This window comes from Staurois parvus, unplaced genomic scaffold, assembly GCF_062004578.1.
Source record: "Staurois parvus isolate SC_StPar_1 unplaced genomic scaffold, SC_StPar_1.0 ptg001882l, whole genome shotgun sequence".
NCBI classification, from domain to species: Eukaryota; Metazoa; Chordata; class Amphibia; order Anura; family Ranidae; genus Staurois; species Staurois parvus.
This window is the reverse complement of record NW_028319678.1, coordinates 645,941-672,220: the sequence shown is the minus strand read 5'-3', so window position 1 is coordinate 672,220 and position 26,280 is coordinate 645,941. Positions and strand designations below refer to the sequence as shown.

Below are 26,280 nucleotides of genomic sequence, written 5' to 3'. Positions count from 1 at the left end.
AGGGGCCCCATGATCCCTTATTGCCCGGGAGCCCCATGAGTTGTCAGTCCGCCTCTGGTGTTACCCCCTTATCCCCAGCCCTGGATGTCACTGTTGTATGTATATGATAAGCGAGTTGCCCATGACAACCAATCACATCCCTGGATGTTAGCCACAGCTGTGCGCTGATCGGTTGCTATAGGCAACAGTCTCTCTGCTTTTTCAGCACGTGGAGAAGGCGAACCAAAGCGGACCAGCGCACGTCGTATGACAGGTCACCGCCCATCCTCGTTTACGTGCTCCCAGGCAGGTAGCGGCCCCGCCTACCCCCTCCGTTGCTATAGCAAGCAGAAGCTAAGCGCTGGGGGGCGGATGTGACGTAAGGCTGGTGGAGAGGGACGCCGGAAGTGGTGGGGCTCTGTCACTGGCGGTCCGCCTGGGCACCCGGAAGTCGGTGGTGTTGGCGGCGCCGGAGCCATGAAGCGGGACGTGAGGATCCTCCTCCTGGGGGAGGGTGAGCCCGGGGTAGTCGGGGGAGGGGGACACGCCGGGGACATTATGAACCCGCTCAGCAGGGTGTGGGGAGTGTCAATGTCACCTCCGACAGGTGCTGCCTCCGCCTGACTCACCCGCAGGGGTCATTTGGAATGGAGGGTTTGTTGCCCGTAGCAACCAGGCCAGAGCCTGTAGTTTTTATCGGTTGCTAGGGGCAACGGCCTGGGAATGGCCCTGCAGTGTGTCAGGTGATATTATAGAGGCGAACCTGGGGGAGGGGAGGAGACCCCATTCATCAATGAAGCCATCGCCTATCATAACCATCTGAAATGCTGTTGCAGTTTTTCTCCTTTTCATAAATTACTTTTTATTCTCTTGTAATGTGCCTCTGAAATTGCTAAAAAAAGTGCAAGGCCCTCTCCTCTTCTGGGAGTGTCTAATTGCAATCTGTGCTGGCCCAGCTCCTACACCCCTTCCTACATATCCTTGCTTGTAGCTGCAGGGGGAGGGACAATGTCTGTGACCACACGGGGATGTACAGAACACTTGTGCACCCCCATGTGCACAAACCTGGCCCAGGGGGGGGGGCACACACAGTAGTACGCCTGTGTGAATGACACCTAACAGGTAACAAGAGGGATGATGGGACTTGTAGTTTCCCCACCACTGGAGTGCCGAGTATTCCTCTTCATGCCTCCACCAGCAGCTACAACCAAGGTTATGTGAAAGCTGGAGGAGCTGGGCCAGCACATACAGGCAGTCTCTTTGATGTCTATTGGATTGCTGCTCCCAGTGTGACACGACCCCCAAATGCACATTGTCTGTGTTTGGGCCATGCAGCCATATGACTGTCAAATTGGGAAAAGCGGCTGTGTCCATGCAGTCGTATTGAACCGAACGGGGATGCACAGAACCTTGCGTGTAGCTGCTGGGGAGGGGACAATGGGTTTGATCACACGGGGATGTACAGAACACCTATGTGGGCAAATATGTCCCTCACATGGGTGTACGCTGAAGTTCCACAACAGCCAGGGTGCCAAGATTGCCTACCCTGCTATAGAGGGTCACTCGAGTGACAGCTCCGAGTCTGCTGACATCACATCCAAGATGGCGGCACCCAGCAGCAGTCTGGGCTTCTAGATGACTAACAAGAGAGGATTTTATAGGAAATAACATGAATAAAATGCATTAATCCCAAAAATGTATATTGCAGTTTACCAATCATTAGATGTGGCGGCTGCATTAGTTTCCTGTGGTTCCCCCCCCCCCCTGTTTTCACCTGGTGATCTGGCCAGTAACACACCTCCTGTATTAGTACGCCCGTGTATCCAGCCCGCGTTCACTGTATCCAGCCTCCCCGGGCCCCGCGTTCACTGTATCCGGCCTCCCCGGGCAACGCGTTCACTGTATCCGGCCTCCCCGGGCCCCGCGTTCACTGTATCCGGCCTCCCCGGGCCCCGCGTTCACTGTATCCGGCCTCCCCGGGCCCCGCGTTCACTGTATCCGGCCTCCCCGGGCCCCGCGTTCACTGTATCCGGCCCCGCGTTCACTGTATCCGGCCTCCCCGGGCCCCGCGTTCACTGTATCCGGCCTCCCCGGGCCCCGCGTTCACTGTATCCGGCCTCCCCGGGCCCCGCGTTCACTGTACCCGGCCTCCCCGGGCCCCGCGTTCACTGTACCCGGCCTCCCCGGGCCCCGCGTTCACTGTACCCGGCCTCCCCGGGCCCCGCGTTCACTGTACCCGGCCTCCCCGGGCCCCGCGTTCACTGTACCCGGCCTCCCCGGGCCCCGCAATCACTGTACCCGGCCTCCCCGGGCCCCGCGTTCACTGTACCCGGCCTCCCCGGGCCCCGCGTTCACTGTACCCGGCCTCCCCGGACCCCGCGTTCACTGTACCCGGCCTCCCCGGACCCCGCGTTCACTGTACCCGCTCTCCCCGGACCCCGCGTTCACTGTATCCGCTCTCCCCGGACCCCGCGTTCACTGTATCCGGTCTCCCCGGACCCCGCGTTCACTGTATCCGCTCTCCCCGGACCCCGCGTTCACTGTATCCGCTCTCCCCGGACCCCGCGTTCACTGTATCCGCTCTCCCCGGACCCCGCGTTCACTGTATCCGCTCTCCCCGGACCCCGCGTTCACTGTATCCGCTCTCCCCGGACCCCGCGTTCACTGTATCCGGTCTCCCCGGACCCCGCGTTCACTGTATCCGGTCTCCCCGGACCCCGCGTTCACTGTATCCGCTCTCCCCGGACCCCGCGTTCACTGTATCCGCTCTCCCCGGACCCCGCGTTCACTGTATCCGCTCTCCCCGGACCCCGCGTTCACTGTATCCGCTCTCCCCGGACCCCGCGTTCACTGTATCCGCTCTCCCCGGACCCCGCGTTCACTGTATCCGCTCTCCCCGGACCCCGCGTTCACTGTATCCGCTCTCCCCGGACCCCGCGTTCACTGTATCCGCTCTCCCCGGACCCCGCGTTCACTGTATCCGCTCTCCCCGGACCCCGCGTTCACTGTATCCGCTCTCCCCGGACCCCGCGTTCACTGTATCCGGTCTCCCCGGACCCCGCGTTCACTGTATCCGCTCTCCCCGGACCCCGCGTTCACTGTATCCGCTCTCCCCGGACCCCGCGTTCACTGTATCCGCTCTCCCCGGACCCCGCGTTCACTGTATCCGGTCTCCCCGGACCCCGCGTTCACTGTATCCGCTCTCCCCGGACCCCGCGTTCACTGTATCCGCTCTCCCCGGACCCCGCGTTCACTGTATCCGCTCTCCCCGGACCCCGCGTTCACTGTATCCGCTCTCCCCGGACCCCGCGTTCACTGTATCCGCTCTCCCCGGACCCCGCGTTCACTGTATCCGCTCTCCCCGGACCCCGCGTTCACTGTATCCGCTCTCCCCGGACCCCGCGTTCACTATATCCGCTCTCCCCGGACCCCGCGTTCACTATATCCGGTCTCCCCGGACCCCGCATTCACTATATCTGGTCTCCCACAGTACACACAAAATGGAAATGCAATTATTTTAGTAAATATAAACTGTTAAATACTTTTTCTCATCAGCAGTTAGAGCATTCTTGTGACTTCTATCAGTGTCCAGCAGAGCACTGGTTAAAGTTTGTAGGAGGAGTTTTTATTCTCCCTTGACTGTCCTATGAGGCTGCAGGACCCCTGACCCTCTGTATGGACAGTGCTGATTGGCCCTGTGCTGATCACATTCACCCTCCCAAGAAAAAGAAAAAAAAATCTCTTGCAATACACACTAAACGGAGCATGTGCAGATTGCCCCCAAGGCTCTGATCTATCAGGAGATGGATTGGGGACAGTAGATGAAGGGAAGGATCAGAGAAGACAGGATCAAACAGCCTTTTTACACAACGCAGAGTATTAACCTCTTAAGTTCCACAGTGAGTATAACAAGCATGTTTTTCTGCATATACAGTGGATACGAAAAGTCTACACACCCCTGTTAAAAATGTCAGGTTTCTGTGATGTAAAAAAATTGAGACAAAGAGAAATCATTTCAGAACTTTTTCCATCTTTAATGCGACCTATAAGCTGTACAACTCAGTTGAACAACAAACTGAAATCTTTTATTGGAGGAGTAAACATAAAAAAACTAAAATAATGTGGTTGCATAAGTGTGCACACCCTCTTATAACTGGGGATGTAGCTGTGTTCAGAATTAAGCAATCACATTCAAAATCATGTTACATAGGAGTCGGTACACACCGGCCATCATTTAAAGTGCCTCGATTAACCCCAAATAAAGTTCAACTGTTCTAGTCGGACTTTCCTGACAATTTCTTAGTCGCATCCTACAGCAAAAGCCATGGTCCGCAGAGAGCTGCCAAAGCATCAGAGGGATCTCATTGTTAAAAGGTATCAATCAGGAGGAGCGTACAATAGAATTCCCAAGGCAATAGATATACCATGGAGCGCAGTGAAGACAGTCATCATCAAGTGGAGAAAATATGGCAGAACAGTGACATCACCGACAGTGACATCACCGACAGTGACATCACCAAGAACTGAACGTCCCTCCAAAATTGATGAAAAGACGAGAAGTAAACTGGTCTGGGAGGCTGCCAAGAGACCTACAGCAACATGAAAGGAGCTACAGGAATATCTAGCAAGTCCAGGCTGTGTGGTCCATGTGACAACAATCTCCCGTATTCTTCATATGTCTGGGCTATGGGGTAGAGTGGCCAGACGGAAGCCTTTTGTTATGAAGAAAAACATCCAAGCCCAGCTAAATTTTGCAAAAACACATCTGAAGTCTCCCAAAAGCATGTGGAAAATATGTTCTGGTCTGATGAAACCAAGGTTGAGGTTTTTGGCCATAATTCCAAAAGATATGTTTGGCGCAAAAACAACACTGCACATCACCAGAAGAACACCATACCCACCGTGAAGCATGGTGGTGGCAGCATCATGCTTTGGGGCTGTCTTTCTTCAGCTGGAACTGGGGCCTTAGTCAAGGTAGAGGGAATTATGAACCGTTCCAAATACCAGTCAATATCGGCACAAAACCTTCAGGCTTCTGCTAGAAAGCTGAACATGAAGAGGAACTTCATCTTTCAGCATGACAACCACCCAAAGCATCCATCCAAATCAACAAAGGAATGGCTTCACCAGAAGAAGATGAAAGGTTTGGAATGGCCTAGCCAGAGCCCAGACCTGAATCCGATTGTACATCTGTGGGATGATCTGAAGAGGGCTGTTCACAGGAGATGGCCTCGCAATCTGACAGATTTGGAGTGTTTTTGTAGGGAAGAGCGGGCAAATATTGCCAAGTCAGGATGTGCCATGCTGATAGACTCCTCCCCAAAAAGACTGAGTGCTGGAATCACATCAAAAGGGGCTTCAACAAAGGATTAGTGTAAGGGTGTGAACACTTATGCAACAAGATTATTTTAGGTTTTTATTTTTACTCCCCTCCACCTAAAAGATTTCAGTTTGTTGGCTAACTGAGTTGTACAGTTTATAGGTCACATTAAAGGTTGAAAAAGTTCTGAAATGATTTCTGTTTTACATCACAGAAACCTGATATTTTAACAGGGGTGTGTAGACTTTTATATCCAATGTACAGACTGATTTTACTGTTGTGGGTTTAGTAACAATTTTTAGGAGCACAGGGGGCACGTTTGGACAGCAGCATTGTCAGTCTATGGGGGGAGGGGAGCGTTAGATGTGCTAGCTGATTTAAATACACTAAAACTGAGGCCAAACTCCAGCTATCACCATTCAAGCCGGTTGTTTCCTTTTGGCATAAAGGCTTTACATAAATAAAAGATTATTATAAACACCCTGTCAATGGTTTTCCCCTTCCCTCAAACTGCTACATCTGTGGGACAGCTTGTTCTTTTGAAAAACAACAGACTTACTGGCTGGATCATCAGGTGAAAATAAGGGAAAGAAAATGTATGTAGACTTCACATCTAGGAATGGGTAAGCTGCAGTAACATGCAAAAACATGTTTGTTTTGGGGTTTAATACCTTTTCAAATGCTCATATAATCCTGTGGGAGGAGTTTTGTTGAAATGACTGGTCTGGTGACAGGGTCTCTTTAAATGTATAACTGTATAAACATGGCAATGATCCCTAAGGGAGCTAAAATGTTAAAAACATGGAGCGGGGCTCTTGTTTTTTGTTTTTTTTGTAGAGGAGACATACTGGGGTTTATTTACTAAAGCTGGAGAGTCCAAAATCAGACTCCCTTCTGCATAGAAACCAATCAGCTTCTAACCTCAGCTTGTTCAATGAAGCTTTGGCAATGAAACTTGGAAGCTGATTGGTTTCTATGCAGAAGGGAGTCCGATTTTGGACTCTCCAGCTTTAGTAAATAAATCCCTCTATGTCTGTTCTGCAATTATGCAGGCCATTCACAGTTCGAATTCCGAACAATTTTGCATCCGAAAATCGGAAACGTCGTTTGCTCGGTAATCCGATGGCGCCAGCAATGATTTAAAAAATTGGCCGACCGAGTTATAAAGTTCACCCCATATAACAGGCAAAACTTCTGTTCCTACCAGGTCACGGCTCATGCACATATTCTTTTCGGAAAAACGATCCTACGATTTGACCGTCGTTGAGTCGAAAATCGGTTGTTTTTCATGAATTTTCCAACATGCCCGATCACTGAAAAGGGGAGGAACCACGATAATCGGCTGGTGCCATTGACCCACTAACAGAGCGAAAATCAACCAATTATTCATAGGTCCGACTTTCGGAAGAAAAATCAGTCGATTTTTGACCCATGTATGGCCGGCCTAAGACACACTTAGCTTCCTGCTTGCAGTCTTTGAATGAACGCTGTGCTTTGCTGTTTTGGAGGAATGGCTGACTCCCGGCACATGCGTGGGGTGATGTCATCCCCACTGACCATAGAGAGGCCTAAACCGTGGTGCCCTGGGAGAAGATGACGGCAGTCGGCGAAGGATGTAACCGTGATATCGCTGGAAGGTGGACGTGCTTTTCCAGCTTTTGCTCCTCTGTATTGTGAGCTTATAGACCAATCAGATCATAACACAGCAGGCATGCAGTACAGCAAGTCATAGATTATGCAGTTGTCTTTCCTTCAACCATGGGTTGAAAGAAACACAATTGCTCGATTTCCCCCATCAACACAGTCAGTATTCTGACAGCAGGAGATTTCCTAGCCGTCAGAATACAATGATCACTACCGGCGGTTACAGCCGCAGCAGTAATCACACAAAAGAAAAAAAAAACGGTTGTATTGAAGTCAATTGATGAATCAACTTCAGTACAAACAGCCTGCATATAGATGCATCACAATTCAGTCAATTCCTGCTGAACGGGCCGAATTTAGATCCGTCTGTGGCCGGCCTAAGGGGTTGATTTACTAAAGGCAAATAGACTGTGCACTTTGCAAAGTGCAGTTGCACTCTTCCAAGGGCTTAGTAAATGAGGTAAAGCTTCACTTTGCAAAGAATACCCAATCATGTGCAAGGAAAAAAAGGCAAAAACAGCATTTTTGCTTGCACATGATTGGAGGAAGGAAGAAAGCAGAGCTTCTGCTCATTTACTAAGTTTTGGAGCAACTGGTCTTGCAAAGTGCAACTGCACATTTCAAAGTGCGTAGTCTATTTGCCTTTAGTAAATCAACCCCTAAGTGTTTGCCATATAGTCCCCCAAAACGTGCTTAACCCCTTGACGCTGACGTAACACAAATATGAGGTCCCCCAGAACGGCTTTTTTTTCTGTGGGGGCCGCATATATGCGTACCTGTCTTTGTGCTGGGAGCGCGCCGCACAGCGCACTCCCATCACAAAGAGCGGGGTGTCACTGAGAGCATCGGGTCCCATTCTAACGATCGGGACTCAGGACTCCCAATTCCGGTTCCGGCTCTGGTTGGCTATCACAGTGATCAGTCACTGTGCAGCCCGGCCCCCTTGTTTTTTTTCTCTCTCTCTATGAATGGAGGAGAGAGATACATTGTATCATTATATACATTCCATTATACATTGTATCATTATATACATTCCATTATACATTGTATCATTATATACATTCCATTATACATTGTATCATTATATACATTCCATTATACATTGTATCATTATATACATTCCATTATACATTGTATCATTATACACATTCCATTATACATTGTATCTCTCTAACTCCTGGCATAGAGGGAAAAAAATGTTTGAAAATAAAATAAAGAAAGAAATATTAAAAAATAAAATAGAAAATAAAGAAAAAATACCTAGATCAAGGTTTGATCTAGTTCAGTGCCAAGGTTAGTGTTTGGTTCAGGGTCAAGAGGTCAGGATTTAAAAAAAATAAATTGGTGTCAGTGTGTTTTAGGTAAAAAAAAAAAAGACAAAAGCAAAATGCGTACTATTGTTTCTGGACTGCACTACAGGTACAAACAACAAATAACATACACATATATATTATCGCTGCGATCGTCAAGAGCTGGAGAATTTATTTTGGGTTGTTCTTTGGTGGTAGGTTATGGTAGTAACAAGAAATACACTGCTAAATAAATAAAAATATATTTTTAATTATTTTGGGACAGTTTTCCTTTGATAATAAAAAAAAAATCAGGAGATATCCATTACCATTTACCAACTAATGAAAGCCCAATTTGTCCTGAAAAAAACGCGGTAAAATCCACCTGGATGTACAAAGTAGATGACCTGTACGGTTTTACTAACATATGTCAACGTTTCAAAATTGTGCTTAGGCATTTACATTTGTTTTACACTTAGGCTTGAAGGGGTTAATGCTGCCTCATCTTGCCAATTCCTGCTGAAACCCGCTGCAGCCAGCATTTCCAAAGTGGAGATCTAAGGGGGATAAAGAAAGATATTCAAAGCTTTGTAATTGTGTGACAAGTGCTGCCCACATGTGACCTTCTTCAGATCAGCATTTTCAGGATGAGATAAGGAAAATCCCTGTGTTTTCTTTGCTTGTTTATGATCCGTTCACACAGCACATGGACAAACAACATTGTTTTTGGGGCTTTTATGTTTTACTAGCTATACTGTCTTGGTTTTCTATCAGTCTGTACAACAGAAATGTAATAAATTCCTCCATATACAATAAACAGAATGGATGGAGGAATTCCCCCTGCTGGCTATTGTTTTCAGACAGCTGTCAGTAGCTTTCTGAATAGCTAAGCAGTGGCGGCTTCCAATTGGTTGCAGTGTTCAGCTAAAAAATGTCCTTCAATTTTTCCTGCAAAGTTTGTCAATCTGGTTGTAGCCGACAGGGCCAACTACAACTCGAATTTCAGCGGACGCGGCAGGAATTGACCAAAATTTGAGCCGTGTATGGCCAGATTAATGGGTATTCAATGCCTCCGTGCCTTTAGTTCCAGGTTCAATTGAAGCAGGTAAAGCTGGCCATACACGGCTGGTGTTGCAGCCAATTCCAGTTGGAGCTGTAGCTGGTCCTGTTGGCACCACAGGGCTTGACAAACTTTGAATGAAAAATTAAAACTGCGATTGCGTACCAACTAATCTGTACAGTGTTGGGAAAGAGTATCCCTAAAAACCCTTAGGAGGCCCTGTTGAACCTCAAACCCTCATGTTGCCCATTTAAAAAAGAAGTGCAGTATTGGGGGAAAACGAAATTATACTCACCTAGGTGGATGCAGCATTGATCTGATGCTGCATCTGTCCCCCACCATCTGTACATCGAGAACCAAGCAATCAAACATCACTCAGTTCTTGGTCTTTAGTGAGCAGAGCCAGTGACTATCAACCACTGGCTCTCTGCTCCGCCCTTCCAGTGATAACTGGAGTGCTGGACTGTGGAGGGTGCTGAAAAGCTGAGCCATTTGCCAGATAGGTATTTGAGCGGATCACAGCATTATTGTCGGGATCCCTGCAGAGCCTGGACCGGCTCTGTGATGTGGACTTTAGCCTGCTGTTGGCTGAATCTGAGTCAGAACTAAGTGCATTCCTGTGATCCATAGGAAAAGTATGGCCAAAAAAAACCTTTTGCCATACTTCTGCCTTAAACTGTTATTGTATATTTTTACTGGCATCAAGCAAACCTTAGCAAGAATATGGAAATTTGGGATTCCAGCAATTATGCACGTGAAACTAAAAAATAGAATGGTACATTTTCAGTGAGAAATTGGCAGTTATTCTACATGATATATGTAAACAATAAAAAAAAATGGCACCTTTGGACATCCATATATTTAGGGAGAGACTTTGAAGACTCAAGCTGGTCACTTTAGTCTGTTACTTACCAGTGAGAGGAGGAATCTCCTCCAGATGGGGGCTTGTCCGGGATCATCTCTGGCCCATACTTTTCCCTTTCCCCTTCTTTGTTATACCTTGTTCAAAAGCAAAATGTTCTCTCCTTTTCCTTTTCTTTCTATTCTTTTTTTTCTGTCTTGTTTCTGTCTCCTCTCCTTACAATTTTTAGCACAATATTTGTACTCGCAGTTGGTGCATTTCTGTTACCATTATTTTGAGTATGTAAGCTTCCTTTGTAACCGTGTGTGGTTCTATAAAGTCATACACGCCTTTGGGGAATGCATTCTATTGTTGTTTCTCTTACCTGGGGGCCTGGTATGAGCCTACTTTGTAAGGGCACCAAGTATAGTCAATTGACCCTAAGCGGCCAATTTTTACATCTTGGACCATACATATTTTTTCGTGCTGTATTTTACTTCTCATCCCCATGTCACAATTATATTATAACAAGTATTCCTGTGGGACAAAACGCTAGGGATGCACCGAAATTCCGTGGTTGAAATGTTTCGGCCGAAAACACCCCTTTTGGCTGTCGACCGAAATTAATTAAAAAGCACCGATACAGGTGCTGAAAAAATCCCGCCCCTCAAAGCCGCCCGTCCACCATCGTCCACCCGCCGGCCGCCGCTCGGTAGTTCAGTCTTACCTGAGAAACTATCGATCCTGGCACTGGGCATAGAGATGAGTGAAGGAAAGATGGCCGCCACACATCTCTATGCCCTTGGAGGACCGGAGCGATTTCACTTCTGGTTCTGGCCATTTTTTTTTTTTTTTAAAGCACTAGATCAATGCTTTTTTTTTATCTAATGCTTTACATTGTAGAGGAGAGAAGTGGGGGTCCTATTGACCCCATATCTCTCCATAAAGAGGACCTGTCACTAATTATTTCTATCACAAGGGATCCATGCATTAAAAGGAACAGTGCAAAAAAAAAAACCCCATTAAAAAAAATGTTTTAAAAAAAAGTTTAACGTGCCCCTGTCCCCCCGAGCTCGTACGTAGTGGTGAACGCATACGTAGGCCATGCCCACATATGTAAATGGTGTTCAAACCACACGTGAGGTATCACCATGAACGTCAGAGCAAGAGCAATAATTCTCGCACCAGGCCTCCTCTGGAACTTTACACTGCTAACATGTAGACATTTTTAAAGCATCACCCATGGAGATTTTTAAGTACCGCAGTTTCACGCCATTCCACCAGCGTGCACTATTTTAAAGCGTGACATGTTTGGTATCTATTTACTTGCCGTAACATCCTCTTACATATTTTACAAAACAATTGGAGTATATATTTTTTTTTAATCAAAGTGTATTTTTTTTTTTTTTAAATATATATTCATTTTTAAAAACTGCGCATTTCAGTTTTCAGCCAAGTGCATTTTAAATTTTCGGCACCAGAATTTTAATTTAACAAAACACTTTCTTTATGTTTATAACTGACTTTTTTTTTTTTTTTGTTAACTAACTTCAATAAAAATGTATTGAAACAGAAAAACTGAGACATCTAAGTTGAAAATTGTCAGCCAAACAGTGACTGCAGCCAGTCAGATGCAGTCACTGTTTGGGTATTCAGACAACCATGGCTTTCAGCTGTCGGAATAAAATAGCCGCAATGGAGATCTTTCCATCCATTCTCTTTAATGTGGATGGAGAAATCTATGAGTGTATAGCTAACTTCAGGCTCTGTGCAGCCGAGAGAATGGTGCATTGCATCCTGCCAAGCAGCACAGACACTACATAAGCAGACACTTTAGGATACGTGTCCTGTTTACGTTTGTCGGGTTGCATTGTCGAGAACCCTTCTAAATGACCACTGTGCTGCTCCACAGGGGTGATGAACACTGCTTGTCGTATCTGGACTCTCCACTTCAATCAGAAGTAGCTGCAGCTGTTAGTGTTAGAGATTTCATATCCTTGGAGAGTCCAGTATATTAGTGAAGTGCTCTCCATAACTCCAAAAAAACCACATGAACTGCAGTTATATCTTGCTCTGTATTGATCTTCTCTTTCTTTTTGCAGCCCAAGTGGGGAAGACATCTCTGATTATGGCTCTGGTGGGAGAGGAATTCCCTGATGAGGTTCGTGTTTTGCAGTCCATGTTTGCTTTTGCTGAGGATTCTGGGAATTGCCTGGCTGCCAGCATGCTGTTTACACCGTGCATCTGACCTATTTATTCTAGAATAACAAGACTTTTTACTGATACTTCTTGACTGTATTTGACTAAAGAGATTGTAAAGTCTATTTTTTTTTTTTTACATTAATAAACATTGTATACCGTATTTTTCGCCGTATAAGACGCACCTAGGTTTTAGAGGCAGAAAATAGGAAAAAAAAAAATTCTGAACTAATGGACTGCAGACACAGTACAGGAGATGACCAGAGACTGCGGACAGCACAGGGATGACCAGAGACTGCGGACAGCACAGGGATGACCAGAGACTGCGGACAGCACAGGGATGACCAGAGACTGCGGACAGTACAGATGACTGCTGACCTTTGGGGAGGTGGGGAGCGGGTACCTGAATTTGACAGGTACCCGCTCTTCCGCAGAGTTTTTGTTTGATCTTACCTGTTCCTCGATCCAGCCGCACGCTGTCTTCCCGGTTTCTGTAATGGCGCTCGGCATGACAGCTGGGTGCCCAGTGCGCATGAGCGAGAAGCACTTGCGCTTTGCGATTGGTCCGGCGGCTTCTGGGATCTGTCATGTGTCCCAGGTACCGCCTTACCATTCACAAAAAGCACCGCTTCTTGCGCATGCGCACTGGGCACCCGGCTGTCATGCCCAGTGCCCACACTACAGAAGCCGGGAAGACAGCACGCCGCTGGATAGAGGAACAGGTAAGGTCCCGCTGCAGAGCTGAGCGGCCGGCCCGATATTCTGACACGGCCGCGAAATACCGGACCGGCCGCTCCATATTCGCCTTATAAGACGCACTGACAGTTCCCCCCCCAGTTTTGGGGAAGAAAAAGTGTGTCTTATACGGCAAAAAATACGGTACTTACCTGTTCTGTGCAATGGTATTGCACTCCTTCTCTGGGGTCCCCCGCCAGTGCTGTCAGCTCCTCCTGTTCTCTGTGTGCCACCATAGGAAGCAGCTTCCTATGGGGGCGCACTTGCAGGCTCGCTTCTGATCCAGGCTGTGTGTGTCCATTGACGTAAAAAGCACAGCTTAGCCCCATGCTCACTCTCTACTCACCAGGATTCTATTGAGAGCAGCAGGAGTAAAGTATTTTGGGGTGGGGAGTTACAAATCTTGGGACATTTTTTACTGTATTGCAGGGAATACAATAAGGTAAAAAAAAGTATCCTTTACAACCCGCTTTTTTAAAATTTAGAAACAAGCTTGTTGTGGATGTTGGCTTTGTTGTCTCTCCCATTTATTTCATATTGTACCACCCATGTAATATCCCATGTAATTACAAAATCCTAAATATGTGTTGTAGGTTCCAGCTCGAGCGGAGGAAATCACCATACCAGCTGATGTGACCCCAGAAAAAGTGCCAACACACATTGTGGACTTTTCAGGTATAATAAAGATAATCAATACTGTGGAAGCTGTGCAATGAGTGGGCAACAGACTAGCCATCAGTGCGGCCTGTGGTCTCCTGCAGCTGATCTTTTTCCAACATAGACATTCCGTTCCTTTTGCTGCATGGTGTGGAGTTCATCATCCTGGTAGGGAAAGGGCTTTGCTTCCTCATGCCAGAGCTACCTCTCTGATGACTGGTGGGAGCTATAAGAAGCTGTATCCAGTGTAGAAATCACAGACTACAGAATGCATTTAACATAAGCAGGGAGATCCTTTCACTGCAGGTACAGATTCCTCTCCAACAAAGAGAAGCTGCTTTTTATGTAACTTCTTCATACTGAAAGATGGGTTGCAGTGCTTTGCAGAAACATGCAGACATTTTCCCAGAAACACACCGGAACTCGCCTGACCAGTCACTGAACTGTCACTCTGTTGCAGTAGATAGACGCGAATGAAACGTCATTTCCATAAAGGTTAAAAAAAAAAAAGTACACACAATACATTGCATTGTAAAAAACAAGGCAATGCCCTCCACTGCCGCCACACAGCAGACACCAGCCAACATTGATAAAATGAATTGTTTTAGCATGTGGCTAGTATGAATGTCGGTTAGCTGCTTTTTTTTTTTTCTTTCTTTCTTCTTCTTTTCTTTTTATGAATAGTGCTAACTGTCTTCTTCCTTTGCCTGTAGAAGTGGAACAGACAGAAGATGAGCTCAGGGATGAGATTGCAAAGGTGAGTAAAAAGCAATCCAATTTTACTAACAAAAGTAAGTTTCAATGCATGCAATGTTATATTTCACTTGCTGGGGGAATCTCCTAGTTTAGTAAGTAGGCCGACTGAATCAGGCACAGCCCGAGTTTATAGGACTGCCACAGTGCAAAGTCTTCTCTTTACAAATGGTGCGGTGCATAGCCACCTGTCGGTGTTGGGGGGGATATTTGCCATGGGATCCGGGACATGCATGGTCTGTTTGCTGAGCACCCCAATTTAAATAGTTATTCTTTATTATTTTCTGTCTCTCTCTGTTTTTATCTCTCTTCTCCTCTCCTGTCACTTTTCATTTTCTTTTCTCCCTCTGTATGCTTCTGACTCCTTTTTCCTGTTCTATTTATTTTCTTTCTTTATTGTCTCTCTCTCTCTCTCGCTTTCTCACTCGCTCTCTCGCTTTTTCTCTCGCTTTTTCTCTCTCGCTTTTTTTCCCTCGCTCACGCTTTTTCTCGCTCGCTCTCGCTTTTTCCCTCTCTCGCTTTTTCCCTCTCTCGCTTTTTCCCTCTCTCGCTTTTTCCCTCTCTCGCTTTTTCCCTCTCTCGCTTTTTCCCTCTCTCGCTTTTTCCCTCTCTCGCTTTTTCCCTCTCTCGCTTTTTCCCTCTCTCGCTTTTTCCCTCTCGCTTTTTCCCTCTCGCTTTTTCTCTCTCGCTTTTTCTCTCTCTCTCGCTTTTTCTCTCTCTCGCTTTCTCTCCCTCTCTCGCTTTTTCTCTCTTTCTCTCGCCCTTTCTCTCCCTCTCGCTTTTTCTCTCTCTCTCGCTTTTTCTCTCTCTCGCTTTCTCTCCCTCTCTCGCTTTTTCTCTCTTTCTCTCGCCCTTTCTCTCCCTCTCTCGCTTTTTCTCTCTTTCTCTCGCCCTTTCTCTCCCTCTCTCGCTTTTTCTCTCTTTCTCTCGCCCTTTCTCTCCCTCTCTCGCTTTTTCTCTCTCTCTCGCTTTTTCTCTCTCTCTCGCTTTTTCTCTCGCGCGCTTTTTCTCTCTCTCGCGCTTTTTCTCTCTCTCGCGCTTTTTCTCTCTCTCGCGCTTTTTCTATCTCTCGCGCTTTTTCTATCTCTCGCCCGCTTTTTCTATCTCTCGCCCGCTTTTTCTATCTCTCGCCCGCTTTTTCTCTCTCTCGCCCGCTTTTTCTCTCTCTCGCCCGCTTTTTCTCTCTCGCCCGCTTTTTCTCTCTCGCCCGCTTTTTCTCTCTCGCCCGCTTTTTCTCTCTCGCCCGCTTTTTCTCTCTCCCCCGCTTTTTCTCTCTCCCTCGCCTTTTCTCTCTCTCGCCTTTTCTCTCTCTCTCTCTCGCCTTTTCTCTCTCTCTCTCTCTCTCTCGCCTTTTCTCTCTCTCTCTCTCTCGCCTTTTCTCTCTCTCTCTCTCGCCTTTTCTCTCTCTCTCTCGCCCTTTCTCTCTCTCTCTCGCCCTTTCTCTCTCTCTCTCTCGCCCTTTCTCTCTCTCTCGCCCTTTCTCTCTCTCTCTCTCTCGCCCTTTCTCTCTCTCTCGCCCTTTTTCTCTCTCTCGCCCTTTTTCTCTCTCTCGCCCTTTCTCTCTCTCTCGCCCTTTCTCTCTCTCTCGCCCTTTCTCTCTCTCTCGCCCTTTCTCTCGCTCTCGCTTTCTCTCGCGCTTTTTCTCTCTCGCCTTCTCTCTCTTTCTCTTTCTTTCTCGCTCTCTCGCTTTTTCGCTCTCTCGCGCTTTTTCTCTCTCGCTCGCTTTTTCTCTCTCTCTCTTTATATTCTGTCCTGGTTTCTTCACTTATCTTTTATCAAGCTCCTCTTTTAACTTACCACCTCATTAACCTGAAGTTCTTTCTCTTGGCAGGCGAACGTTGTCTGCGTTGTTTATGATGTCACAGATTTACATACCATTGAGAAGGTAAGAACTTTTTGTTAATAATACATATAAAGTCAATGAATGCTATGGTACAGTACAATTCTTTGGGGCGTTTATACCAGTTACTCCACTAATGTTCCAACCACACACACAAACTCTATGGCCTACCTAATCAGAAGCAAGCTAACTTTCCAGTGCTATTTTGGGGTATGAAAATACGTCCTGGGTCTGGCAGTGAACTGGAAATCTTGCCTTCCCTTTGGCATCCGACCCAGTGTGTTTATTACCTTGTAGGATGACAAGAGATAATAAAAAAATATTTGACTTGATAGTGACGTTGGGGTTTAAGAGATCCCAAGTTTCAGGTTCATGGTGCCTGCTGTTTGTACACTAAGGTTTGTTTACTAAAGCTGGAGAGTGCAAAATCCGGCTCACTTCTGCATTGAAACCAATCAGCTTCTAACCTCAGCTTGTTCAATTAAGCTTTGGCAATAAAACCGGGAAGCTGACTGGTTTCTATGCAGAAGTGAGCCTAATTTTGCACTCTCGAGTGTTAGTAAATAAACCCAATTGTGATCCAATGTGTACATCTAACAACCCTCTAAAGGGAACCTGTAATTTGACCATAGCAGGTAAAATAACAGGTTCACTTCATAGCAGTGACATTAAGTATCATGTTGCATTAACCTACCTGTGCTTTCATGCCACCCTGATCACCAATCACCTGTTATTTCTTGTGGATCGGACACATATGACATTCCCCATGCCTCCCTAGAGCACAGTACTCTGTGCCTGAGCATCCAATCATTGAGTGAGGGTGCTGACATTTAAGGATGATGTGGGGTGTACGTGTTGACTTTGTCACTTGTTTTGGGGGGCTCCAGGAGTAGAATAGAGCAGCACTGGCATGGAAAAGGAAAGTAATGTGTGCTTATTTTGCCTGATATAGAATGAACCTTTAAACGTTCCCTCCCTATAACATAAAAAATCTTCACGTACTCCACTTCAGACAAGTTCAATAATAAATACGTAAGAGATGAATCATACATTTGAGACCTAGTTAATATCTCTGTCATTCACTCAGTCCACCCCATGTTCCTTCCTAAAGCCGTTAGTCAGATTGATTCATTCTTCTCTAGCGATCATCTACTGATTATTAAGGTGTTCAGCAATGTAAACTCTGCCAGCAAAAAAACACTTTAAATACTGTTTGGCTTTATCTGCCTGCTTGTTCACATACGGAAATAATGTACTTACTGAAACTGCAATACGGATATACCATCATAAATTGTGAAAAAACCATAATATGTATTAGGACCGTAGAGTTTCTTTAATAAGACTTCTTTTCTAGATCTCATCAAAGTGGATTCCTATGGTCAATGGCAATGCAGAGCGCAACTCTCGGTAAAGACACTTGTTTTAACACACTCCCTACTCCAACTGATATGTTATTCCTAAAAACAGGATCTATCTATCTATTTTGTATTCCATGCAGACTTCCCATAATCCTCGTAGGGAACAAATCAGACCTGCAAAGTGGCAGTTCCATGGAGTCCATTCTGCCCATCATGAACCAATTCTCGGAGATTGAGACATGTGTAGAGGTGACGATCTTGGTGTGAAATGTGCTGTTATTGTTAGGTGTAGAGGTTTAAGAGCAACAATCCTTATTTTTCACTTTCCAGTGTTCAGCTAAAAACCTAAAGAACATCTCCGAAGTCTTCTACTATGCCCAGAAAGCAGTACTACACCCCACCGCACCTTTATATGACCCCGAGGAGAAGCAGGTAAATGAAGCGATGCACTGTAGATAAAGAGAATATACAGAGAAATGTTTGTATTCAATATATATAATAAAACTAAAGTTCTATATGATGTTGACCTATATTTCCAGGTATAAAACTTTCTTATAACAGAAGGTAGCCACCCATCTCATTCTATCAAATATCGCAGAAATAAGAGGACTATTCCTAGATTTTGGGATAGCGGGCAGAGCCATGCAAATAATTCCTTTATGCCTCAATAGCTGACTGTACAGTTATAACCACTAGTGTATAGTACAAATACAGCCTAATATTATAAAGTTATTCCAAGCTACATACAGCTGCTTCAGGCTTGTTGGCCATCATCAGTGGCTTCAGTGGAGTAGGGCTTGACAGTATAACTCAAGGCTATGGTGAGTAGGAACTAAAAAAATGGAAAAGCCCTTCGCTGAACCAATGTGTAGCGCAGTAAAGCCTTTTTAGAATATAAGTTATTCAAGTCTTAGGCCCCTTTCAGAAAGGGGAAAATTATGTTTTGATTTGCCTGGTAAGCGCTCACAAATCCTCTACTCATTGGAGCAGAGCGGGCAGATGACACGTTCATGTCTTCTCAGTTTCTGCAGAGTGGACATTGACAAAACAAAATGACGGTTTATACCCAACTACCCTCTGATCCGCCTAAACAGAAGAGGATAGATCCCCTTCCGTTTCGTTTTCACAGACCGGATCGGGCCCGTAGGTAGGCAGGTGAAAACAGACACCAGCCAATTTACATCCGCCTGTCCATAGGGATACATGGACCATACAATCGGGAAAACCTGAAAAACTGACTGGTGGACGCAATGAAATCGCCTTTGTGAAAGCGGCCTTATTCCATCACATATCCTAAAAATGGCAGCGGAGGTCTTTTTGGTTCCTTTATCACCATAACCTTCTGGGTTATGCTTTCTCTTTCATGATTACAGGTAGGATCTTCTAGACACCATTCTCGTTCTCATAGCTACACAACTCGGCCTTGTTTGTGAGTTTACAGTACTATGAGTTTAGTGTATGAAATGTATTTCACTGGTGATTGGAGCTAGTGTTCTAGAACAGGCTTGTTCATCTGATGTCTTTCAGCTACAAGGCTGCAAATGATCTTACTTTGTTGATGCCCGAGTATAATTAATACTAATACATTGCCTGTTTTGTCTCTGTAGCTGAGACCGCAGTGCAGGAAAGCCCTGACTCGAATTTTTACTATCTCAGATCAGGACAACAACCAGATCCTGAGCGATGATGAGCTCAACTATTTCCAGGTATTATCCCAGGCCGTAATCTCATGTCTGTGTGATATGCTCACCTACTATTATCCACATTTGTTGTGCTTTTTTTTTTTATTGTTGTATCAAGGATAGGCCTGACCCTTTAAATCAGAATTTTAAACATATTGCATCTTTGTGACTATTCCCAGTCAGAGTACTCTTGATTATATCAATTAAGTGAAAATGGCAATCTTCATGAATAAAGTGCCCCACCACGTGTAAGTGAATTGCTCGCTTACCAGAACCCTTCGGCTAACAGAGCAGCCGGAAAACATAAAGAATCACAATCCAGGTCACATAATAACCATATCCAATCCGTCCATAGATATTAATTGCCAGCTCACATCCACCAAAGAAGAACAAATAATCCAGAGAGAAAAGACAAATAGTGAAGTTCGTTTTTAATAAATCCACAATAAAGTAAACTCAAAGGTATTGCGCTCACATAGAGGGGTGCCATGGAGAGGCTCCACACATTATCAGGAAGCTCAGCGCTTCTGGGCCGAATGTCACTTCCGGTCTTTGTGGAACGCATGCTGGCTCCTTGGCTATGAGCGGCGGTGTGAATTATAGGTCCTGATCAAGTAGGCTGGTTATGTTAGTGCCTCTCCCTGGCACCCCCCGATGTGTAAACCTTTGTGTTTATATTATTGTGGATTATTAACCACTTGCCGTCTGCCCTATATCAGATTCAATGCTGTTGGGCTGACATTCTCTGCAAAATGACATATATAAACCTGCCGCCTTATCCGCACTTCTGCTGTGATTGGATACAGCAGAAGCCATTCAACAGGTGCCGGCCAACGGATGAGCGACGGCACCTGTTCATCGCCGTAGAGAGTTTCCTGTGAATGTATAAACTACAAGTAGCATCAGCCACTGCAGCTGACAGCTTGTAGTTCTGAATGAACTGCAGGAGTGCTCATGAGCGCTCTTGTAGTTTGTTGTCAAGCCCTGCAGCTTTCAAACAGACAGCCCGGTACAGTTATGGACTGAAAGCTGCACGGCTTGTCTGCAGAAGCCTGACATTGCACCCTTGATCCGCTGATCACGGATGCAATGCTTTCTAGGCTACTGCAGGGAAAAATAATTGCACATTTTTTTTCTGCAAAAATATTTGCATTTATAGTTTTTTCTAAAACTGTCTGCCATTTAGTGCAGCTCTAGGGCCTCTGCTTAAAAAAATATATAATGTTTGGGGGTTCTAAGTGATTTTCTAGCAAAAAAAAAAAAGATTGTTTTCTGTGATCAAAAGGTGACAGAAAATCCTGGTCCTTAAGTGGTACCCGTTTTCTGTTATTTAAGCATTTGTGTATAATATGTGTCTTGTCTTTTGGGAGGTAGCAGTCCTGCTTTGGGAACCCACTGGCACCTCAAGCCTTAGAAGATGTGAAGATGGTTGTAAAAAAGAACACAGCAGATGGCGTACGGGACAACGGACTGACGCTAAATGGTAAGATTGATGGCACAACTGAATGATGATGAAATGAAAGCTTAAGGATGTCATGAGTCCCCCCCAAACATAGATGGAATTTCTCAGCGTACAGCAATGCATCCCCCATGGACCTGGTGGGTGTTGCATGGCAGGATTGACAGCTTGGCTCTTGTTTAGCGACCAGTAGTATAAAATGTAAAACGTGCTAAATCCTAGTTATAGCAACTCACCGACTCCCATCACCTTCTGGTCACAATTGACATTAATAGACACAAAAAAACACATTGTGCTCCTGGATCCCCTTTTCTCCCTCCTGGAGAAGATGACAAGTCTCACTCACTTAAACGTGCATGTATTCAAATATCTCAAGTTCAAAGTTTACTTTCTGTAAGCAGCCTCAACATAAATATTATCTTCCTAGAGTTCTCATTATTAACCATTAGCCGCCCGGCCAATGGCCATTTGGCGGCTTCAAAAGTGCTTCGGCATTCCGGGTGCACGCCATTTGGCGTCCTCCCGCACATGCGCAGTTTGCGCTAATGCAGAGCCGTGCAGCGGCGCGATCTGTCACTGGCCGTGTACCTCGGACACGGCCAATGACAGATCTGAGTACCTGCCCCCGTTGCTGGTACCATGTGACCTGCTGTGACCAATCACAGCAGGTCACATGACAGTTGTATACAATGGATGGCTTCATTCATGCCATCCATTGTATACTAGTGCCTAGCTGTGAATGGTCACAGCTAATCACATGCACATGTCATGTGATTAGCTGTGACCAAATCACAGCTAAGCACAAAAAAAAAAACCCTGAATGAATCGATTTCATTCAGGTAAATGCTTGCTTATAGCAAAGTAATTCTTTGCTATAAGCAAATTGTGTAAAAAAAAAAAAAAAATACTGATCACTTCCCCAAAGTAGTACAATGTTACTATGGTAACATTGTACTACTTTGGTCATAGTAAAATATGAAAAAAAAAATAAAAAAAGTAATAAAAAATTAAAAATAAAAAAATATATATTTTTTTTTTTTTCATACTGTCACCAGTCAGTGTCCCTGATCACCGCCATGCCAGTTATATGATGACGCTGTACTGCACTGGTGACAGTATGTAAAAAAAAAAAAAATAGTGAAAATAATTTTTTTAATTTTTTAATTTTCCAAAAAATTATGGCAAAAAAAATACTTCAAAAAACTCGCCATGCCTCTTATGAAGTACGTCGGACTGTCTACTCTGCAAAAAGGGGTCATTTGGGGATATCTGTACTGTTCTGACATTTGGGGGATATCTGTACTGTCCTGACATTTGGGGGATATCTGTACTGTCCTGACATTTGGGGGATATCTGTACTGTCCTGACATTTGGGGGATGTCTGTACTATTCTGACATTCTTGGACCTCAAGAAATTAGATTGGCCGTCAGTACTTCAGGATTGATCAATATTCAGATCTATACCATAGTTTGTGAACTCTATAACTTTCCTACAAACTAAATATTACATCCTAATTTGGGTTATTTTCACCAAAGACATGTAGCAGAATACATCTCGGCCTAAATTTATGAAGAACAATTATTTATTTGTAAACTTTTATAACAGAAACAAAGAAAAACATGTTTTTTTTCAAAATTTTTGGTCTTTTTTTGTTAATTTAGCAAAAAATAACCCCAGCGGTGATTAAATACCACCAAAAGAAAGCTCTAGTTGTGTGAAGAAAATGATAAAATTTTAGTTTTGGTACAATGTTGTATGACCGCGCAATTGTCATTCAAAGTGTGAGAGCGCTGAAACGTGAAAAATGGCCTGGGCAGGAAGGGGTAAAATTGCCCGGTATTGAAATGGTTAAACAAATGTGCTGTAATACATGGTGTCAGATAGCACATACTAGTTCCACAGCAGAAATGTGAAAAAACTAGCTAGCTTTTACATGTCCACATTTGAAACAAGAAAAGTCTTTTAGACCGATTTTAAATAAGAACTCAGGAGTTCTTTTAACCCTATGAAGGATAAATACCTGTGTAAGGCGGTAGAAGGGAGATATGAAAATGCTTTGAAGAGACTGTAAAATATTCTCCCAGCTATCCTTAGCAATAGAAATTCTCTCTCCCATCGAGACCTACATACCAAAGGAAACCTAAAAAGGAAACGATCTAACAATCCATGATAGGTGTCCGAAATCATTCCCTTAGTTGATGATTGCTCTTCACAGTGTTTGCTGTGGAAGCTGATTGGAAGAACTCGGTCCGTCACACACATCGCTTTTCTTATTTTTTTCTTTGTTTGGTTTTCCATTTCTACAATTTCTCTTCTCTTCAGGTTTTCTCTTTCTCAACACCCTGTTTATCCAGCGGGGACGCCACGAGACCACGTGGACCATACTGCGCCGTTTTGGATACGACGATTCACTGGAACTTACCGACGACTACCTCTACCCTCCGTGAGTTCCCATTCCTCATTTTCTATGCTGACTGTAAGTGATTTCCTTTCATCTACCTGTCTTTTCTCTCTGTTTAGATTTATTTCTGTTATCTTATTATGATTAGAATAATGTGTTACATTTCTAAAATTCAGAACTTGGAAATGCCAGGGGGCCCATTCATAACAGCAAAGTTGATTTTTGTTTTTGACACACATATGCTCCTTGTTTACAGTTTCTAGTAATGCTGAAGAAAAGTAGAAAAATTGTGGAAAAAGTTTTTTTCAAAAAATCACATTGATTAAATAAGTGAAAATGGGGTGTATCTGAGAAGAGTAATTAATATACTAACACAACATGCTCCTATTTCACCCCTTCTTGCCTCAGCTATGGCACTCGAAAACAATGATTCTCTTAAAGCTGAACTTAAATGTTTGTTTTTGTCTAGGGCAGCCATTTTCAACTAAGGTTCTTCCAGCGTTGGCTATCAGTTCCTTGAGCTCTGGCCAACTGACTTCTGATCTGATTGTGCCTGCATAGTTCCACATCCAACGCCACTTGGCAGAGCCAGCTGCATGACTGCAAGGGTGTCATTCCGGCACCCCTATAATGGGGGAATTCTCACTTACCACCACAAATAAAAGGGGCTTTTCCCAGCGACCACTGATGGACTAATCTTACTAGGGATTCCAGGAGATCTTCAAAATTACTCCAAGGGTCCCTCTGGGGTAAAATGGTTGAGAAAGGCTGGTCTAGACCATCATTAAAAAGCAGTTTTCCCCCAGTTGTCTTCCATGACAGCCTATGAGATGTGGAGCTCCCCCACCGCCCAGGAAACACATTGCCATTAAACAGTTCAAAAAAAGGTCCTCCAGGCCCCTTGCTCAGTTTCAGTGTTTCCTACGGAGGAGGAGATATGATAAGAGAAGGTTTCCCTTCAGTGAGGATCCAGGCCTGGTATGGAGCAAGTGTCCTAAGCTAGATGTCCCCCTCTATAAAGTTTCCAGGAAAGCTGATTTGCCAGTGAAGGATATGGGGGTCCTACAGATAAGAGGGGGGAGAATCTGCTAGGATTCCACCATTTCTAATCTCAGACCTGTTTTAACCATGACTTGTCTGGCTAGGAACTTGGAGTTTTGGCGTATGCAATTACAATCACACCTAGCAGCCGTAAAACCTTGAAAAGAGATTTCGCTTCCAAGTTGCAGCTCTGTGGTCTTCCATTTTCTGGAGGTCAGCTGTTTGGACTGGATCTTCAGGCAGCTCTGGAATGGATGGCAGATAAGAAGGCCTTTCCAGTTTTACTTGCCTTATTCTTTCCTCTTCCCTCCCAAAGCACTGGGTTGTGGGTGGGGCCTCTGAGCTCTCACTTTCAATGCAAGACTGCTGGTCCTGCATTATACGTGATGACATCAGAGAGCAGCTTCTGTGGACTGGTAGCATGAAATGAGAAGCCTGGGGGAGCAAGGGATAAGGTAAGTGCTTTTCAATGATGCCCTAGACAAAACAAGCACTTAACCCCTGCATTGTGGCCTTTCCACGCTTAAAACATATCTAAACCCAAGAAAAAAATGTACTTATTGTTGCTAACCAGTCCTTAGATGTGTAAATAGAAAAAATGCAGCGATAATTAGAAAATATAATAATGTCCAAAATAAAGTCCATATAAATCCTCAAACAGATGAAATACAAGAGAAAAATCTTGATTTTATAAACCGTCACCATACACCCGGAAAAAATCACCGGACACTTTGACTGTATATCACCGGTCAGTAAGCGCAGTGTGTTAAGGAATCAGTATGGCAAATAATCTCCAGTAGATATCCTCTACCGGGTACAGGATAATAACTCCGCTTTCAAAGATCTCTAAACCGGACACTTTCACCATATAACGCCGATCAGTAAGCGCAGTGTGATGGGGAATCAGTATGGCAGGTAATCCTCAATAGAAAACTTCTTGCAGATAAAAGATAATTTCTCCACTCTGAATCTTTTCAAACCTTAAAAAATCTCCCATCCGACAATCAGATAAGGGATAAAGAACAAAGGCAACCCATAGTGCATTAGTATAAATGTAGGCAAATTTATTAAAAGATCCACGTACATGAAGACTTAACCACTTCCTGTCCGGACACTTTCCCCCCCTTCCTGTCCAGGGCAGTTTTCAGCTTTCAGCGCTATCACACTTTGAATGACAATTGCGCGGTCATGCAAGACTGTACCCATATGAATTTTTTACCATTTTTTTGAGACAGATAAAGCTTTATTTTGGTGGTATTTATTCACCGCTGGGATTTTTATTTTTTTTGCTATGTAAATGAAAATATCCAAAAAATGTTTTAAAAAGTGTTTTTCTTATAAAATTTTGCAAATAAATACTCTTTCATCATAAATCTTGGCCAAAATTTATTCCGTTATATTTTTAGTAAAAAAAAAAATAAGCCAAATTAGTTTATAACCAAAAATTATAATTTTTAAACATTTTTTTTACATTTTTTTTTTTTTTTTTTTTTGTACATACTATCACCCTAGCAGTACAGTGTCACCATGGTGGTGACACTGTACTACTTGTGGGGGTGATGAAGATTTTTTTTTTTTTTTTTTTTACAGTGATTGCTTTTACACCCATATAGGATGTAAAAGCAATCATTTCTCTTTCTCTCTGGCTGCATTCTTGCAGCCATTGAGAAATACTGAGTGAGCTGTGATTGGTCACAGCTTGTCACATGGTGCAAGGCTGTTGTGAATAGCCTTGTACCATGTGACCTCTGTGATCATTCACAGATTTCACACGTAGTAAGCAATGATGTCACAAGTGACATCTTGCTTACTACTTTGCATGTGATCACTGATTGGCCTATCAGTTATCACATGATCGGGACCTCGTACAGAGGTCCCGTCCGACGATCGGTGTTTCACTGTGTCCGGAGGACACGGCGGGCACCGGATCGCGGTGCTGTGTGCGCCCAAGGAGCGCGCACAGCTAGAAAAGGCGGTTGCCGTTCGTGAACGGCAACCCGCCCCTGGAGTGCCACCGCCCT

At 44.7% G+C, this 26,280-nt stretch overlaps 1 protein-coding gene across 1 annotated transcript in view; it reads left to right on the top strand.

The window, feature by feature from the left end:
* The first annotated feature begins 381 nt into the window (after positions 1-381).
* The window catches only part of RHOT2 (ras homolog family member T2), a 64,767-nt gene continuing 38,868 nt past the window's right edge, over positions 382-26,280 (top strand). The window contains exons 1-11 of the mRNA XM_089664321.1: positions 382-493; positions 12,236-12,294; positions 13,661-13,742; positions 14,438-14,481; positions 16,309-16,362; positions 17,672-17,724; positions 17,816-17,924; positions 18,006-18,107; positions 19,283-19,381; positions 20,732-20,840; positions 23,140-23,260. Coding sequence (XP_089520447.1) covers positions 457-493; positions 12,236-12,294; positions 13,661-13,742; positions 14,438-14,481; positions 16,309-16,362; positions 17,672-17,724; positions 17,816-17,924; positions 18,006-18,107; positions 19,283-19,381; positions 20,732-20,840; positions 23,140-23,260 — 869 coding nt within the window. The 5' untranslated portion in view covers positions 382-456. The remainder of the gene's footprint in view (positions 494-12,235; positions 12,295-13,660; positions 13,743-14,437; positions 14,482-16,308; positions 16,363-17,671; positions 17,725-17,815; positions 17,925-18,005; positions 18,108-19,282; positions 19,382-20,731; positions 20,841-23,139; positions 23,261-26,280) is intronic.